Here is a 19,300-nt window from a genome sequence, read left to right as displayed (position 1 = left end):
TAAAAGATGCAATGTGGAAATTAGCAAAATGCTAAAGGTGACGTCACCCCATGGGTTGGTAAAGGCTCTGTGCTTCCACAGGGGACTACCTTTACCTTTAAGGAGCCACATGGCGCAGAGTGGTAAAGCTGCAGAACTGCAGTCCAAGCTCTGCTCGTGACCTGAGTTCGATCCCAGTGGAAGCTGGGTTCAGGTAGCCGGCTCAAGGTTGACTCAGCCTTCCATCCTTCAGAGGTCGGTAAAATGAGTACCCAGCTTGCTGGGGGTGGGGGGGAGTGTAGATGACTGAGTATGAGGGAAACTTTCTCTTTCTCTAGTTCATAAGCCCTTCTTATAACCACAAGGGCTTATGAACTAGAGAAGGAGAAAATTTCCCTCACAGTCTTGGTGGCCCATGCAGAGATTGAACCCGCAACCTCTCACACTGGGAAAGGCAATAGCAAACTAAAAACTCTGCTAAGAAAATGTCCTGATGTGACATCAAACCAAACCAGCTGGCAGCTCGGAGAATGCATTTAAAGTTAAAGTTGCTTTCTCTCCACCTCTCCCTCTCCTCCTTCCTTCCTTCGATGTTCATGTCTTGTGGCTCTCAAACATCTGATGTTTCTTCTATGTGGCTCTTACATTAAGCAAGTTTGGCCACCACATTATACTCCATCCATCTGGCCTTCTAGAGTAATTTCTCCCCCCTACGATGAAAATTTCTGATGTTCAAATTTGCATGAGATTTACAATTCTTAAATAACATAAGAATATCAGAGAAGCCATCTTGGATCAGGCCAATGGCCCATCCCCTCCAACCCTCTGTCATACAGTGACCAAAACCCAGAGGCCATCAGGAGGTCCACCAGCAGGGCCAGAGCTCCAGAAACCCTCCCACTCTTACCCCCGACAGAGCATCACTGCCCCAAACACAGTGTTCCATCTACACATAGCGGCTAATAGCCACGGATGGACCTCTGCTCCATCAGGCATCTATGCTTGCAGCCACCACCACTTCCCGCAGCAGTGAATTCCATGTGCGATTTACTCTTTGGATTAAGACCCAGACGTTGAAAAGAGGGTCACCACATGGATCGTTCATGGGTAAGTAAAATGCACTCTGTGTATGCTCAGAGCAATTCTTTTACGCAGGCAAATTAAATCAAAGGGGATGGTTTGAAATTTGTGATTCAGGCCAGGCTGTGTGAAATCAAGGCCTTTGTTTTTCTGTCGCTGCCCCATCTCCTGAAGCAAATTTCTTATTGTAAGCAGAGGAGACAACTGGAGTGAAATCTCAGCTGCATTCACATGTGCTAAATAATGCAGTTTCAATCCACTTCCAATCCACTTTCCAACTAGATTTTATAGTGTGAACTGGCAAAATCCAGTTTGAAAGTGCACTGAAGTGGATTGAAATGGCATTTTTTTTGGCATGTGTAATCATATCTTTCTTGTGGGTGAGGTTTTCTCTGCAATGTTGGTCACTGCATATATTAAAGTGGGGAGGAACAGGCAAAAAAGAAGCAAAGAGCCCTGGCAGAAAAGGTGGCAGAGCAGATGAGAATGAGTTTGGTCAAGAAGGAGTTAACTGGATAAGCTCCAGGGCCCCCTTGTGGCACCCCTTCCCAGGCAATCCCAACAAAAAAAGGCTTGCACATTTCCCCTTTTAACTCCACAGCACAAACGGCAAAGCACATATGTTAAAAACAGCAAGGAATTCAAAGGGGAACATGATAAGTTTTTGCAGGGGGAATTGCTTCCGTAAACCCCCTGTATCTAGAAGCCTGGTTTTCACATCCCCCAGGAGAGGAAAACTTATCAAAAAGACAATAACTATCAGTCTTTACCTTGTATCAGAGAGAAGCTCCTCTTCTGGAAATTCTAGCAAATGGCTGCTGACTTGAGCTTTTGGTAAATTAGACCATGGCCTGACTTCAGCTTTTCCCCTTAGCTGTAGCCTCTCTTTCTCCTGCTCCATTTCACTGCTCCTTTCTTTCTGTGTTCCCCACAGCAAATATCTCAGGAACTCATGGAGCTGCCTTCTCCTGAGAAAGGCCAATTGCTCAACAAAGATCAGTATTGCTTACTCTGACTGGCAGCTGCTCTCCAACAGAGGTCTTTCACACTCCCTGCTACTGAGCCTGGTGACGCCAGGAAAGGAACTTCTGCCTGCAACACACATGCTCTGCCACAGCAGTGCTTTCCCTCCCTGTATTGGCTCCTCCCTTCCTGCTGCCAGGTGACCACACCCATTGCCTGTAACCCTTTCTTTACCCGGTATGAAGCAGTTTTCTGGGCTCCCCCTGTAAAGCCAAGCTCCCTGGCCTTACAGATCACACCAGGATTTTTTGGGGGGTGCAGCAGTTTTCAGTCATGCACCCATGGCTCCTAAACATTACATAGGGTTTGCATATTTTATGCAGTCTGACATTTGGACAATGTTTTAAAATATGTGTGCATGTATTTTTATATAATACGTTATACATTTTATGAATTGTGTATAGGCAGCTGGACTTTCTATTTCACTGTTGAGATTTGGGTTGAGTTTTTTTTCCCCTTCCCCCTTCCTTCATTCTTTGTCCTTAAACGTGAGCCCATTGGGCAACCATGAGATGACTACTCCTTTTATATCAGTGGATTTTACCCAAGGCACACAGAACTGTTTGGTCAAAAGGGAGAAAAGGAAGCAAATGAGTCAAAGGGATGGGAGGTGTTGGAGAAATTCTCATGCATGGTGCTCAGTACAAAACTTAGCATTACCTTTGGGGGATGTTTTCGAATGTACAAGTTTCTTCAGTGACCTGGGGACCAGCCAAAGTGGAAGCAGTTTATAATTTCTTATAGATTGATTGGCAGTAGCCCTTTTTTTTTGTATCAGGAACTCCTTTGCATCTTAGGCCACACACCTCTGATGGAGCCAATCCTCCTGGAGCTTCCAGTAGGCCCTGTACAAAGAGCCTCTAAGCTCTTGGAGGATTGGCTCCATCAGGGGTGTGTGGCCTAATATGCAAAGGAGTTCTTGATACAAAAAAAAAAGAAGCCCTGGTTGAAGGACTAGACTTGCCAGCCTCCAAGTGGAACCTGGAGAGCTCCCAGAATTAAAACTAGGATTGTCAATTCTGGTTTTGGAAATACCTAGAGATTTGGGGGGGTATAGCCTGGGAAAGGAGGGGTCTGGGGAGGGGCAAGACCTCACTGTGGCATAAAGCCATAGAACCCACTCTCCAAAGAAACCATTTTCTCCAGGTGAACTGATCTCTGTTGCCCAGAGGCCAGTTCGAATTCTGGGACATCTCCAGCCACCTGGGGATTAGCAAAACTATAGGATCTTAGGGTTCAGCTATGTAAATAAAAAACCCGCTAAGAGACACCATAAATGTTAGACAACCAGACAGTGTAATGTAGAGGTCAGTGGTGTTCTGACAAAGCTTGCACGCAGCACTTCAAATAGACAAGAGCATGTAGCAAAAAGACATTCACAGAAGACAGTTCAAAGACAGTCTTCCCAAGGAGTAGCAATACTCCAGTATTTAGTTTGTGGAATTAAAAAAAGCCCTTACAAAGACGTCTGTTCTAGATATCAAGACGTTTCATCCGTCTTTCTTCAGTTTGGAGACTTATTTATCACTGGAACCCAATCTTTACAATACATTCACAGGAGACCAACAAGGTTCAGAACATGTCTGTTAGATTTCCAGCATGCGGACTCTTATCTGTGAATGTCTTTTTGCTACATGCTCTTGTCTATTTGAAGTTCTACGTGCAAGCTTTGTCAGAACACCACTGACCTCTACATTACACTGTTTTGTTGTTTAAAATGTATGGTGTCCCTTAGCAGGTTTTTTATTTACATACCCCCCTGGAGATTGGCAAGCTTAAAATGGATCCCCAGACTACAGAGATCAGCCCCCCACCCCCCAGACAAAAATGCCAACTCTGGGGGGGGGGAGGGATACAATAGCATTCTACACTGCTGAGGTCCTTCCCCTGTCTTTATCCTGTTGTCCCCAGGCTCCACCCCCAAATCTCCAGGAATTTCCCAACCTGAAGTTGGCAACCCTCCTCTGATCCAATATTCGACTTTATTGCACTGTACCTACATTTATGGGGCACCCAAATCTCCCCCTAGTTTAGCCTTCACGGCAAGAAGGAGAACGCATGCAATTAATCCATCTATTGCACATTGAGCCACAAAAACAGGAGCCCAGGGTGGGAATCTTCTCCCAGTTCTCTTCTGTTCGGTTGCACACGGTGGCCTCTTTACTGTTCTGGCTGGTTGAAAAACTCCTGCAGCTCCTGGGGGACCTGAAGAGGAGAGGAGGACTGTGGGTACCACTACGAAAACTGTTTCCAACCAGAGCTGTTCCCAAGCTCTTGTGGTACCCACCCACTGGCCAAGAGTTTGGTGTAGTGGTTAAGCATGCGGACTCTTATCTGGGAGAACCAGGTTTGATTCCCCACTCCTCCACTTGCAGCTTCTGGAATGGCCTTGGGTCAGCCATAGCTCTCACAGAGCTGTCCTTGAAAGGGCAGCTTCTGGGAGAGCTCTCTCAGCCCCACCTACCTCACAGGGTTTCTGTGTGTGTGTGTGTGGGGGAAGGTAAATAAGATTGTGAGCCGCTCTGAGATTCTGATATTCAAGATTCCTTCTGTATCCACAAATGAGCAACCCAGAAGGTGACAAGGGACACGGCTCTCTACCTTTTCTTGATGTTTCATGAGAAGTTTGTAGGTGGCGCAGGCTTTGGAGATCAACACATCAGCTTCCAGATCTATGAGGTTATTGCACAGCTGGAAAGAGAAGAAAGGGAGCCTCATCAACTACCTTGAGCTTGTTGATTCCTGACAGGACAACATTGAAGATTTTTGTTTGCGAATAACAGAATCCCATCTGGTGTAAGAATATCCTCTGATGTGCATCGGCGTGATCAAAAAGATGCGAGCTTGCGTTTGGTGATTTCTCAAGAAAACACTTTCCACGAAGGAATCAGCATGCGAAGGAAAGAATGGGAACCAAACTGCTCCCCACCAAAGAACCACCGCTGGCATTTAAGATGTAGAAAGCTGCCTAAGAACAAGAAGTCAGATTCAGGTGGGTCGCTGTGTTGGTCTGAAGCAATAGAACAAGTCCAGTGGTACCTTGAAGACCAACAAAATTCAGTTCTTGGAATAAGCTTTCATATGCCTGCACATTTTACCGTGCATACACACTGATATCTGAAGAAGTATGCCATGGAGTCTAGGTCAAGGGTGGTCAAACTTGCTTAATGAGAGCCAGTTTGGTGTAGTGGTGAAGTGTACAGACTCTTATCTGGGAGAACCGGGTTTGATTCCCCACTCTTCCACTTGCACCTGCTGGAATGGCCACGGGGCAGCCGTGGCTCCGGCAGAGGTTGTCCTTGAAAGGGCAGCTGCTGTGAGAGCCCTCTCAGCCCCACCCACTTCACAGGGTGTCTGTTGTGGGGGGAGAAGATATAGGAGATTGTAAGCCACTCTGAGTCTCTGATTCAGAGAGAAGGGCGGGGTATAAATCTGCAATTCTTCTTCTTCTCAATGTAAGAGCCACATGGAATGAATATCAGATGTTTGAGAGCCACAAGGGAGAGAGGGAGGGAAGAAAATAGGGGGACAGATAGAGGTGGAGGTGGGGAAAAAAGCAACTTTAACTTTAAATGCATTCACCAAGGTACCGGCTGGCTCGGCGTGGAGAAGTAATTTAAAGAGAGAAATGCCTTCTCCAAGCAAGCTGATGGGGCATTGGGGACTTCACAAGGCACATGATATGTGTGAAAGAGCCCCACGTGGCTCCCAAGCTGCAGTTTGGCCACCCCGGTCTAGGCCATTTTCTCCAGGGAAACTGATCTTGATCCACAAGAGATCAACGACAGCAGGAGATCTCCGGGTGGTGCCTGGAGTCTGGCCACCCAACCTGTGCTTGGACTGGGCCCCCTGCTGCTCACCAATAAAATGTCATCTCCGCTCATGTCTTCTTGGAGGATCTGGTCTCTCACCATCTGGAGCATGGTGTAGGCGACGATCACCTGGAAGTTCCTGCAGGGCTTTCCAATCAGAAACACCTGGGAGGAGGGAGACACAGGCAAAGGTCAGCTGGGGATGACTGAGACCATCTGTACATCGTGGAAAACCTTTGTACTGACATCTCTGTCCATTTTGTCACCTGTCAGGTTTGGGAGGAGGGTGTTGTTGTGTGAGAGACACTCTTTTTAAAGGACTACAACCACGAGAACCAGTTTGGTGTAGTCAGGGGTCGGTTTGTAGAAAAATAGTTGGTGGAGCTCATCCAGGGATTGTTATGCAGCTGCACCTACTATTCAATGGACAAGGTGGGAAGGAGGAGGTGGAACTCTCAGAAAGATTCAGGAGCTGTGCTCCTGTGAGCTCCCGCTGAATCCAAGGCCTGGGGTGTAGTGGTTAAGTGTGTTATCTGGGAGAGCTGGGATTTCTTCCCCACTAATCCAAATTGCAGCTGCTGGAATGCCTTTGGGTCAGCCATAGCTCTCACAGAGCTGTCCTCGAATGGGCAACTTTTATGAGAGCTCTCTCAGCCCCACCCACCTCACAGGGTGTCTGTTGTCGGGGGGGAGGAAGGCAAAGGAGATTGTGAGCTGCTCTGAAACTCTTCAGAGTGGAGGGCAGGATATAAATCCAATATCTTCATCTTCTTCATGGCTGCTTTGAAGGGTGGACTCTGTGGCATTGTACACTGCTGAGGCCTCTCCCCTCCCCAAACCCCAACCTCCCAAGGCTCCACCCCCCAAAATCTCCCAGTGTTCCCCAATCTTATATAGGGGTGAAATCCAAGAGACCTGAAAGAGAAGTGCGAATAGCAGAAAAGGCTCAAGCAGAGCCCAAGGAAGCTGGATTCCAGCTTGACACTGAATTCCTTACTTTGGAGGGGTTCGATTCAGATTAAAATCCTGGTAATTCTGGAAGCTGCACAGGAACCATTCACTCTGTCGAGTTCTATTGGCCTGGAGAATCTGCGGAGAAGCTTGTCTCACTTAATAGGGTTGCCAACCTCCAGGTGGGGCCTGGTGACCTCCCACTATTACAATTGATTTCTAGTATTTACGGGGCTGCCTTCTCCTTCCATATCCCTGGAAGATAGATCCAAGCGGGCAGCCATGTTGGTCTGAAGCAGTTGAACAAAGCAGGAGTCAAGTTTCACCTTGAAGACCAACCAAGTTTTATTCAGAACGTTAAGCTTTCGTGTGCTCTCTAAGCACATTTCATCAGACGAGGGGGTCAGGTATCGTGGGCTGAAATACATGCCGTTTGTTGATTAAGAGGGGAAACTGACTGCCAGTTGGCAGGAAACTTTATTACCTTTCATGGCTATCCAGACCAAATGGCCAAGCTGCACTGTTTTACCATGTGACCACAGTCAGTTTGCTCTCTTCATCGGCAAACGGCATGTATTTCAGCCCACGATACCTGACCCCCTCGTCTGATGAAGTGTGCTTAGAGAGCACACGAAACCTTACGTTCTGAATAAGACTTGGTTGGTCTGAAAGGTGCCACTTGACTCCTGCTTTGTTCATGTCACTGGAAGAACGTGATGCTCTGCAAGTAGAAATCTGCTGGTGAGCCTTGGTCCTAAAAAGGTCTGGCTGGCAGAATGCTCTGCAGGAAGGCACTAGGGCCCCGCGGGATCTTTTACAGTTTCGCAGGGCCTGCAAGGGAGAGATGTTCCACCAGGCTTTGGTTTGAGGACAACGACAGTTGCCAGGCTGGCACCCCTCTCCCTCTCTGCCAAGGGGCCTCCCCGATGCGGTGTCTGGAAAACAGGAATTGACAGCACTTCATAACAGACATCATCGGGTTTGTAACCTGTTTTTAACCTGTTGCTTTCGCATGCGACTCAGATCAAAGGTTTGCTCCATTTGTTAATTTGACTATTCTGTCATTGTACCCTTTTACATTCTAAACCACTGCCTACCAGATAATTTTACTTCACTGCCATTGGTTCTTAAATCTGTACCATGTTGCACTCTGGGCCACTGCCTACCAGCTATGTATGGCTCTGCTCAGCTATGTATGGCTTTGCTCCCTGTGCTGGATTCCTTGTCTGATGAAGTGTGCTTAAGAGCACGCGAAAGCTTATGTTCTGAGTGACAATTGGTTGGTCTTAAAGGTGAAACTTGACTCCTGCTTTGTTAACCTGTTTTTAGTAATTGGTTTTAATGATTATTGTAGGTTTTTATTGTTGTATATCTCCTAGAGCCCGGCTTTGGTCACGATGGGGTAAGCTGAATAATAACAACAATAACAACAATAGCCAACAGTTGAATAAATAATAATAACAATAGCCAACAGAGATCAGTTCCCCTAGGGAATATGGCTACTTTGGAGGTTCGCAACTAGGGCGTAATATGTCATGGGTGCTGGGGGCCCTGCAGAAGAAGCCGAGCCTGCAGAAGAAACTGTGCCCCTGCCACCTGCACCAGTGCCCCTGCCTCCTGCTGGAGAAGATCCAAGCCCCCCTGCCTCGCCCTCTCGGGTGGCTCGTGTGCGTGACCGCCTTCGTCAGGACCTCAGGGATCGGAGGAGGGCGGCACGCTCACGAGCAAGACGCTCCCTGAGCCCTGAGTTTTGAAAGGATTCTGGCCCTTCTAGGAGTGAGGGTGCTTGAGTCTCAGCAGGATCCTGGCTGCCCTCTGAGCCAGCAATTAGCCCAAATGGGCAACAGACAGCAGAGGGCTATATAGCTGTGGGCTTTGAGAGAAGGCTTTGTGGAAGCAACTAGTCACTTACCTGACGTTCTAGCATCCACTTCGGCTTCTGACTTCGGCTTCTGGACCCCCTGACTCTGGCATTGACTTCTGGACCCCCTGACTTCGGCTTCTGAACCTCTGACCTATGATACCTGGACTGTGATTCGGTTTTGGCGCTTTGGACCCTCTTTGCTACCCAGCTACAGACCTTGGACTGCCCCTGGACTTCACCTGGCCTGGCCCCAGCCCGTGACATAATATCCTGTTGAGGTTCCTCCCCAAACCCCACCCTTCTCAGGCTCCACCCCCAAATCTCCAGGTATTTCCCAACACAGAACTGGGAAATCTAGTCCTGCAACACGTGAAAAGTGTGGAATACATATGCTCGGTATGAAACGAAGCAGACTTCTTGGCACTGCTGCCTTTGGAGACAGCAAAGAACTTCCCCGCCTCCGACCCAGATGGCGATTTGCCCTCTCCCCTCTCCGCTGCATAATTAAAGCCAAACGGCTGGCGTGCGAGTGCCCCGTCAGCAGGAACAGCAACTGCCGGGAGACTCTGGGCAAATATTAATTGAAATAATAAAAGCCGCCAGGGCCCAGGACGGAGGGGGAGAAAGCGAAGCAAATGGTTTCTGTTTGGCGGGTCAGAAATCCTGGGGCTGCAGCAAACCAGGCCTGTGCCGGGGATTTGACTTAAAAAGCCCTTGCGGAAGTGATGAAGGAGCTGCAAATACCGGCCAGCTGTGCCTTTGGCAGGATCCTCGACTTGTGTCAACAGCCAAACGGGGCTGCTCAGATACTGCAGCTTCCAGACTGCCTTCCCTTCCACCCATCTTTTGCTCAGAGAGTCAACCATAACTATGGAATAACTATACCAAGAGAGAAGTCACCACAGAATTGCTACAAAAACACAACTGTAAGGTCACAATGACAAAATTTACTAATACTGTAACCAGTATAGAAAAATAGCAACCGCTTTACAAACATAAAGAGAACAAGTCCCTCGATAACAACAAAATGTCCTCAGTCCGAAAGGACTTGATAACAGATCCAGTAGTTGCAAAAGCACTCCAATTTCACACATAGTAGAACCATCCCACTTCTATTACCGTACGTGTGAAATTGGAGTGCTTTTGCATCTAGTGGATCTGATATCAAGTCCTTTCGGACTGAGGACATTTTGTTGTTATCGAGGGACTTGTTCTCTTTATGTTTGTAAAGTGGTTGCTATTTTTGTATATTGGTTACAATATTAGCAATTTTTTTTTTCATTATAACCTTATGGTTGTGTTTTTGTAGCAGAGAGTCAACCAAGCAAAGCAAAGAGCCAGCAGTGTAGAATTGGATTCTCTGTTTCAAATCAGAATCCACTGCATACACAAGATTAGGTTATTCTCAGGGCTTTTTTCTTTTATGTAGCAGGAAAAAAAAAGGTAAAGGTAGTCCCCTGTGCAAGCACCAGTCGTTTTCGACTCTGGGGTGATGTGGCTTTCACAACGTTTTCACGGCAGACTTTTTACGGGGTGGTTTGCCATTGCCTTCCCCAGTCATCCACACTTCCCTCACAGCAAGCTGGGTACTCATTTTACTTACCTTGGAAGGATGGAAGGCTGAGTCAACCTTGAGTCAGCTACCTGAACCAGCTTTCGCTGGGATCGAACTCAGGTTGTGAGCAGAGGGCTCCAACTGCAGTACTGCGGCTTTACCACTCTGTGCCCGGGGCTCTATATGTAGCAGGAACTCCTTTGTATATTAGGCCACACACCCCTGATGTAGCCAATCACGCAGGAGCTTATAAGTCTCTTCGTACAGGGCATTGAATGAAACTGATGTAGGGGGGTGGGGTACATTCAGGATGGGCAAAAGGAAATGTTTCTTCCCACAAAGAGGGATGGAAGTGTGGAATTTGCTGCCAGGGGATTTAGTGATGGCTACAGGAACAGATGGCTTTAAAAGGGGATGCGAGAGATTCATGGAGGAGAAGTCCATTGGTGGCTACTAGCCATGGTGACTGAAGAAAAACTCCAAGCTCAGAGGCAGTCTCCCTTCCTGTGCCGAATTCCAGAGCCAGGAAGCAACACCAGGGAAAGCCCTCAGCTTCTGTGTCCTGTTGTTGAACCTCCAGAGGAACTGGTTGGCCACTGTGTGAGATAGGAAGCTGGACTGGATGGATCTCTGGTCTGATCCAGCAGGGCTCTTCTTACATTATTAATCGACTTAAGGTCTTAACCTCCAAATTCAGAGGCAGTCAGCTTCTATGCCCTTGGTCTCTATGCCCTGTTGTTGGCCCTCCAGAAGAACTGGTTGGCCACTGTGTGAAGCGAGATGCAGGACTAGATGGACCACTCGTCTGATCCAGCAGGGCTCTTCTGATGTTCTTATTAAGGGAAGGCCTCAGCCTCTACATCTTGTTGTTGGACCTCCAAAGGAACTTGTTGGCTGCTGTGTGAAACAGGATGCTGGACTAGATAGGTTAAGTGGAGAGGGAGGCTAGGCTTTTGCTGATTAAAGAATGGCCCCTAAACTCCCAGTGAGGAATTGAAGGATGCCTTTAGTCAGTCATCTGTCCCCCTGAGGACAGCAAATGGTGAGAAACACTCACCTCCCAGAGTCTCCAGACATCGTCAAAGGACTTGAAGACTCGCTGGAAGAAGAGAGAGAACCATGGGAACAAGGACTGAACCACTTGGCCTTTTCTTTCTAGAAAAAGTAAAAAGAGCCCAGATCAGGTTTCTATAATCCTCTTTTAGCACATGTGAAGCTGTCATTCTGAGTCAAACTCTGGTCTACTGAGGTCAGTATTTTCTACTGAGACTGGCCATGGAAATGCAGTGATGTCCCTGTTGACACAATGATGTCATTTCTCTCCTGACTGGAAGTGATGTTAATTGGTCACCGGTAATACTTTTGGTTATAAGGAAAGTGTTGTGGCTCAGGGGCAGAGCATCTGTGTTGCATGCAGCCGATCCCCAATTGAATCCCTGGCACCTGCAGTTAAAGGGATCAGATAGTATATGATGGGAAAGACCTTGACATGAGACCCTGGCTCAGCAACAGAAGGTCTCAGGTTCAATCCCTGGCATCTCCAGTTAAAAGGACCAGGGAGGAGGTGATGGGAAAGACCTCAGCCTGAGACCCTGGAGAGCAGCTGCCAGTCTGAGTAGGCAATACCGACCTTGATGGCCCACTGGCCTAGTTCAGGTAAGATAGCTTCATGTGTCCAACAAGAAGCCCCCATCTCCCTGGGATTGATGGAACTAGCTCTGCGGTTCTTTTGATCCTGGCCAGGGATGCTGGAAGAACATCTCAGACTGGTGGTATTGAGAAGCCCTCACCCTTTTTGTAGCTGTACAGCTTGTGGTAGAAGGGAGTAGCTGAATGAATGAGGGAAGGAGGAGGAGGAGAAGAAGAAATTGGATTTATATCCCGCTCTGTACTCTGAATCTCAGAGTCTCAGATCAGTCACAATCTCCTCTACCTTTCCCCCCTCCCCCACAACAGACACCTTGTGAGGTGGGGGGGCTGAGAGAGCTTTTACAGCAGCTGCCCTTTCAAGGACAACCTCTGCCAGAGCTATGGCTGACCCAAGGCCATTCCAGCAGGTGCAAGTGGAGGAGTGACGAAACAAACCCGGTTATCCCAGATAAGAGTCCGTGCACTTAACCACTACACTAAACAGCGGAAATTTGGAGATACTGGTATGGGCAGAAGCTCAGGACCAAGATTGGAGGAAGGATCTGGTCAGCTATATCCTTAAGAAACAGAAGCTCAAGTTACGTACTCTTATCTCATGGGGTTTTCAAGGCAAGAGAGGGGTGGTTTGCCATTGCCTGATTCTGAGTATCAACCCTGGACTTCCTTGGTGGCCTCCCATCCATAGCAAGGACCAAGCCTGCTTAATGTTGAGATCTGATAGCCTGGGCTATCCAGGTCAGGGAGCCCTGGTATTACAGCTGCCAAGAGATGTTTAGAGGTGGCTTGCCACGGCCTGCCTCTGAGTAGCAACCCTGGACTTCCTTGGTGGTCTCCCATCCAAGTACTAACTAGGGCTGACCCTGCTTAGGAAGGACTTCTTCACCCTAAAGGGTGATTAACACCTGGAATTCACTGCCACAGGAGGTGGTGGCAGCTACAAGGATAGACAGCTTCAAGAGGGGATTGGATAAGCATATGGAGCAGAGGTCCCTCAGTGGCTATTAGCCACAGAGTATAGATGGAACTCTCTGTCTGGGGCAGTGATGCTCTGTATTCTTGGTGCTTGAGGGGGGGGGCACAGTGGGAGGGCTTCTAGTGTTCTGGCCCCACTGGTGGATCTCCTAATGGCACTTGGTTTTTTTGGCCACTGTGTGACACAGAGTGTTGGACAGGATGGGCCACTGGCCTGATCCAACATGGCTTCTCTTATGTTTTTATGTTTAGCTTCTGAGGTCTAATGAGATTGAGCTACCCCAGCCCAACCAGTTCAGAGCATATTTCTCCAGCCCTGAGAAATAACTGGAGGGGAAACAAAACATGACTGAATTGTTTCAAAGACAGGCCAGGCTGAGGAGCTTACCCAGATGCCTTGAAAAGGCGGGATCCATAATGGCGATCAAGCGTTTCAGCATGCGCAGGTTCTTCTCCACCCCAATGTTCAAGATGCAGCTGTTCTCCTGCAAGAAAATGAGCCCTGTAAAACAAGAATCCCAAAATGGGAAAACATTTGAAGGAACACGGAAAGGCCAGATGGCCTCGCTTGGCTGCGTCCTCCTCTTAAAACGTTGGAATTAATCATCCCTGAGATAGCCACACGTATCCGCAAACCAAGACTGTTTCATAGGCAGCCTGGATTCTGCCAAAGCTGGTATGTAAATCTTCCATGCTGAGTGTTTGGCTAAGTCCAGATGGGTGACCTTCTGTTGCCTGGTACAGAAGGTAGCCAAGAAACTCCTGTACCTCACAGCTCCAAGATACTGTTCCAGGCTGACATCAGGGGCGGGAAAGTCTAGGCATTGGCAAAGTCCATTGCGTGGCAGATGGTTCACCAGCACTTCTGACTAGAGATGCCAGAATCAAATCTACAGTTTCCCAGTACATAAGAACAGAAGAGAACATAAGAGAAGCCATGTTGCATCAGGGCAGTGGTCCATCCAGTCTAGCACTCTGTGTCACACAGTGGCCAACCCCACCCCCCGCCAGGTGCCATCACGAGGTCCATCAGTATGGCCAGGACACTAGAAGTCCTCTCACTGTTGCCCCCCCAAGCATCAAGAATACAGAGTATCACTGCCTCAGACAGAGAGTTCCAACAATACACTATGGCTAATACCCACTGATGGACCTCTGCTCCATATGTTTATCAAATCCCCTCTTGAACCTGGCTATACTTGTAGCTGCCACCACTGCCTGTACAGGAAATACCTGGTGGCCACGGTGGGAACTAAGCTCAATAGAATGGTATTTGGCTATTTTCTCAAGGCTCTCCTTCTAAATTGCCCAAACAAGCCCTCACAATCAGGAATATCGTTCCCTAGATGGGGGCAGGGGATCCCCTGCTTTTAAGGGCTCCTGCCCACTGCAAGCAGGAGGAAATTCTCCCCCACCCCCAAACAACAATGCTATGTGTGACATGCTGACATCACTCAGAAGTGAATCTGTGCATTGGTGATGTTGGGGGGGGGGGGGGCGACACTCTGCTTTTTGGGCAAGGCTCTATAGTTTGAGGCCACCTTCACCATAGACTTTTGCCCCAAAAGCATAGTGTCGCCCCTGGCATTGCCGATGCACTGATGCCATTTCTGGGTGACATCAGCACATTGTGCAACATCTTCGCCCAGTACTGGAATGCTCCCCCACCCCAGTCCTCCCACTGGCATGATGAAGGGCACTCATTTGCATATTAGGCCATACCCCTGCTATCACCATCACATCACACAGGGCTTTTTTGTAGGAAAAGCCCAGCAGGAACTCATTTGCATATTAGGCCACACCCCCTGACATAACCATAGCTTCACACAGGGCTTTTTTTGTAGTAAAAGCCCAGCAGGGATTCATCTGCATATTGGGCCATACTCCCTGGATGCCAAACCAGCCAGAACTGTGTTCCTGTGCGTTCCTGCTCAAAAAAAGTCCTGGACCTGGCAACCCTACCCACAATGTTGTCGGACAGGGATCCCCAGTGTGGTGCCTGTAGGCATCATGACACTTGCAGAATCTTTTTCTGGGGACAGGTAGGGCTCTTGCCTAGCAGTGGTTCTGGTTGGCATTTGGAGATTTGACTGGCTGTGCAGATTTTTTTAAAAAAAGTTACTATGGGAGCAGCTATCACCACAGCACAAGGATCTTCCATTGTGTGACCAAAGGTAAGCTGTGGCAACTGTTGTTTTGACTGGCTCTGCCGTCTGTGGCGGCCATTTTGTGGCAGGCTCTGCTTTCTGTGGCAGCCATTTTGTGGCTCGCTCTGACTTCTGTGGCATCCATCTTGCAGCTACAGCCACCACATGTCAGAATTCTGAAGGTGCCCACAGGCTGAAAAAAGTTGGGGATTCCTGTCATAGGGGATTCTGGGGCTATCAACCCTTTCTTAGAGGAGCTGTGACTAGCAGCAAAGGTATGGCTAAAAGGAATGAGAGAAGGCTCCTGAGTAGACATAATGGGGGGAGAAGACCCTTATAGAAAGAGAAGGCAGCTGCAGTTTGGCTCAGGGTTGCAGCTTTCCTCCAATTTAAGGAGGGTGCCTCCAAACTAAGAACATAAGAAGAGCCCTGCTGGATTACACCAATAGTCCATCTTGTACAGCATCCTGTCTCGCACAGAGGCCAATCAGTTCCTCTGGAGTGGAGGGTCAACAACAGGGCTTAAAAGCCAAGGCCTTCATGAAAAGATTAGAAGAGCCCTGCTGGACCAGACCAATAGTCCATCTAGCTCAGGGCAGCAATAGGAAGGCTTCTAGAGATCTGGCCCTGCTGGTGGACCTCCTGATGGCACCTGGGTTTTGGTCACTGTGTGACACTGAGCATTGGCCTAGATAGGCCATTGACCTAATCCAACATGGCTTCTCTTAAGTCTGGGACAGTGATGCTCTGTATTCTTGGTGCTTGGGGGGCAGCAGTAGGAGGGCTTTTGGAGTTCTGGCCCCATTGGTGGACTTCCTAATGGCACCTGGTTTTGGCCTCTGTGTGACACAGAACTTTGGATTGGCATGATCCAGCATGGCTTCTCTTATGTCCTTGGACAAGATGGTTTGCCACCAGGTGACCCAAGGCTGGCCCCAGGCACAGATTCCCTCAATCATACTGGCAACAGCCAATGAAGAAACCTACTGTTTTCTGGAGAAAGAACTGGAACAGCCAATAGATTTCGTGCTCCTCTTCCACAAGTAGCCTAAAGAGCAAAAGCATCTCATGGAATCCCCGCTGGTATTCTGGAAAAAGAACCAATTGGATGAATTGAGCAACCAAAAAAAAACCCTGATCGTAGTCTAATCTGTTCTTCCCCATTTCGATTGCAGATCTCTGTAGCTTTTGTCTCTGCTCCTGTGACATACTCCATGCCAGTTTGATGTCCCCACATTATTTTAACTTAAACTTCATCTCCCAGAAAATATTCCCATTGTAGCCCAGTGTATTGCCTTGAGGTTTAGTGTCCTTCCATAATTGTCATCCCAGAGATTGGAGATTTGAAACACTTGGGGTGTTTTCGCACTCATGTTTTACTGGCGCCACGACCCTCCTGACGCCGGCGAATCTGCATGGATTTCGCAACAGAAGCGCCGGCGCTCCCAGAAGCACCGGCGCTTTCCGTCGCTAAGCCAGCGCAAACGTTTTCCTGCATCTTTGCGATTTCCGTTTGCGCTGGCTTAGCGACGGAAGTAGCCGGCGCTTCTGGGAGCGCCGGAGCTTCTGGTGCGAAAGCCATGCAGATTCGCCGGCGTCAGGATGGTCGTGGCGCCAGTAAAACGTGAGTGCGAAAACGGCCATAGTCTTTTTCCTGAAAGAAGAATGCAAAAGGCATTCCCCTATGCCCCTATGTTCTTGGTTCCAACTATTGTTCAATGCTCTGCACATGTGCAGTTTGCATATTAGGCCACACCGCTGACACCAAGCCAGCTGGAACTATGTTCCTGTGAGTTCCTGTTCAAAAAAGCCGCCATCTATCTGTCTGTCCGTCCGTCCGTATACAACTATTGCCTTGAGCAGACGTTAGAACCAAAAATTATTTCAGAAGACCTTACTCAGTATTATTGCACCTATGAATTTTGCCACAGAGAGGGTGACACCCTCATTTGTATTCAATAGAAGCCATGACACCTGGGCTTGCGCATTTAGCAATTCCATATTTTTAAGTAAAGGGGAGACTAAAATAGCCCTTAACTCATTTAATCCATAATCATAACTTTCTATTTTATCATATCAGCCTCTGCATGTTCTATTAGAGTATGATACTCTATTATATCTGCCTTCCAAAACCACCAGAGGAAGAGCATTTATTCTTGCCAAAGAAGAAACTCTTCTTAGCATTTGTTTATCAACACACATTACTAACATGTCTAGATGGCTCAGGCTGAGCGGATTGAAACTAAATCCAGAGAAGACAGAGGTCCTTTGCTTGGGTCGCCGTGGTCCGGGGGTGGGGGGGGGGAGATTCCCTTACCAGCTCTTGACGGTGTGCCTTTGACAGTGGCACACAGGGTCAAGAGCTTGGGGGTACTATTGGAGCCTGCCCTAACTATGGAGCCCCAAATAGTAGCCACTGCCAAGTCTGCATTTTTTCATCTTAGGCGGGGAAGGCAATTGACCCCTTTTCTGGAGCACGACGATCTGGCAACAGTGATCCATGCAATGGTCACCTCAAGGTTGGATTACTGTAATGCCCTCTACATGGGGCTGCCCCTGTGCCGAACCCGGAAGTTGCAGCTAGTGCAGAACGCCGCCTGGCTGTTATTAGGGCTCCCTAGATGGGAGCACATTCAGCCGGGGCTTCGGGGACTGCACTGGCTGCCGATAATATACCGAGTTCGGTACAAGGTGCTGGTTATTACCTTTAAAGCCCTATATGGCCTAGGACCTGCCACCTTAGGGACCATCTCTCCCCATATGTTCCCCAGAGAGTGCTGAGATCGGGTTCTCAGAATCTCCTTACAATCCCCGGGCCAAAGGAGGCCAGTTGAAGTCAACTAGGGACAGGGCTTTTTCGATCACAGCCCCTTGCTGGTGGAACTAATTGCCGGAGGAGGTGAGGGCCCTGTGGGTCCTTGGGCAGTTCCGCAGGGCCTGTAAGACAGTCCTCTTCCGGTTGGCATACAACTGACCGACATCTGAACATCAGAATATCGGAATATCTGAATACCCGAATAGCTGAATTTTAAGAAGACTGTAGCATAGCACGCTGACAATTGTGTTTTATTTTACTGTGTAAATTATTAATGTATTTTAATTTTTGATTTATTGTTAGAATTTTATGTTGTGAGCCACTCTGAGCCCGCTTCGGTGGGGTAGGGCGGGATATAAATCGAATAAAATAAATTAAAAATAAAATAAAATAAATAAAACACCACAAAAAGAAATTTTGCCTCAACAAAATATGCATCTGAGGAACCTTGACTTGATCTCACTTCTCACCAAGATTCCATTTTTGCAGTGTTTTAGCATTGTGCACATGCATGCTGATAATGTAGAGGAGGGGAAGAGACATGCTCAGTTTAGACATTTTCTAAACAATGGAGTATTCCTATGGTAGGGGTCCCCGATGTGGTGCCCCCTGGCTGCCATGTTGCTTGCTGATGCCTTACCTGATGCCCATCAAGTGTTTTCAGAAATTTGTAGCCCAGGTGGCGCTTTTGCCTAGTACTGTTTCATTTCTCTTTGTCTGCATTTGAACTTCTGGATGTATGTGTGGCTCTGCCTTCTGCAGCAGCCATTTTGTGTCTGGCTCCACCTCCACTGGCAGCCATTTTGTGTCTGCCTCCACCTCCACTGGCAGCCATTTTGTGTCTGACTCCACCTCTGGTGGTAGCCATTTTGTGTCTGATTCCACCTCTGGTGGCAGCCATTTTGTGTCTGACTCCACCTCCAGTGGCAGCCATTTTGTGTCTGATTCCACCTCCAGTGGAAGCCATTCTGTGATTGGGCCTACCACCCCATGTCAGAATTTCCAAGCATCCCAAGGGGACCCCTGTCCTAAGGCACTGGTTCCACTTCTGAACAAAGAGAAAAGTAATTTGGAACCCCAAAGTCCATGAAGCATTTTGGACAAGGAGAATTCCAGGAATATGCCCCTGAATCCTTTTTTCTTACCAGCCTCTACATTGCACACGTAGTTCAGCAGAAGGATCTTCTCCAGCTGACTCTTGTCCAACATGGCGTTGCCCTGTGCATCTCTGACATAAAGTCTCTGCACGTCGGACTCTGCAAGGGTGTGGGATGGTGAAGGAAAAGCCACATGAAGCTCTCATCGTAGAGACCAGACCACAGAGACGGATTCTCCAAGGCCTCCAATGCAGCCCAAAGCAGAACTGGGATTTCATCCTGGCCAAATGCTGTGATAGATGTCAGCCACTCCAAAAATACCAGGGCTTTTTTTTGTAGCAAGAACTCCATTGCA

The 19,300-nt window shown here is 48.2% G+C and overlaps 1 protein-coding gene across 1 annotated transcript in view; it reads right to left on the bottom strand.

Annotated features, from left to right (window-relative positions):
* Positions 1-4,047: 4,047 nt before the first annotated feature.
* TBC1D21 (TBC1 domain family member 21) overlaps positions 4,048-19,300 on the bottom strand; it is a 34,811-nt gene continuing 19,558 nt past the window's right edge. The window contains exons 4-10 of the mRNA XM_060260161.1: positions 18,994-19,104; positions 16,021-16,121; positions 13,275-13,371; positions 11,322-11,419; positions 5,943-6,059; positions 4,684-4,773; positions 4,048-4,287 (exon numbers count right to left, since the gene is read on the bottom strand). Coding sequence (XP_060116144.1) covers positions 4,243-4,287; positions 4,684-4,773; positions 5,943-6,059; positions 11,322-11,419; positions 13,275-13,371; positions 16,021-16,121; positions 18,994-19,104 — 659 coding nt within the window. The 3' untranslated portion in view covers positions 4,048-4,242. The remainder of the gene's footprint in view (positions 4,288-4,683; positions 4,774-5,942; positions 6,060-11,321; positions 11,420-13,274; positions 13,372-16,020; positions 16,122-18,993; positions 19,105-19,300) is intronic.

This window comes from Heteronotia binoei, chromosome 19 (assembly GCF_032191835.1).
Source record: "Heteronotia binoei isolate CCM8104 ecotype False Entrance Well chromosome 19, APGP_CSIRO_Hbin_v1, whole genome shotgun sequence".
In the NCBI taxonomy this organism is placed as follows: Eukaryota; Metazoa; Chordata; class Lepidosauria; order Squamata; family Gekkonidae; genus Heteronotia; species Heteronotia binoei.
The sequence above is the reverse complement of the archived record's forward strand: the minus strand, read 5'-3'. Positions and strand labels throughout refer to the sequence as shown.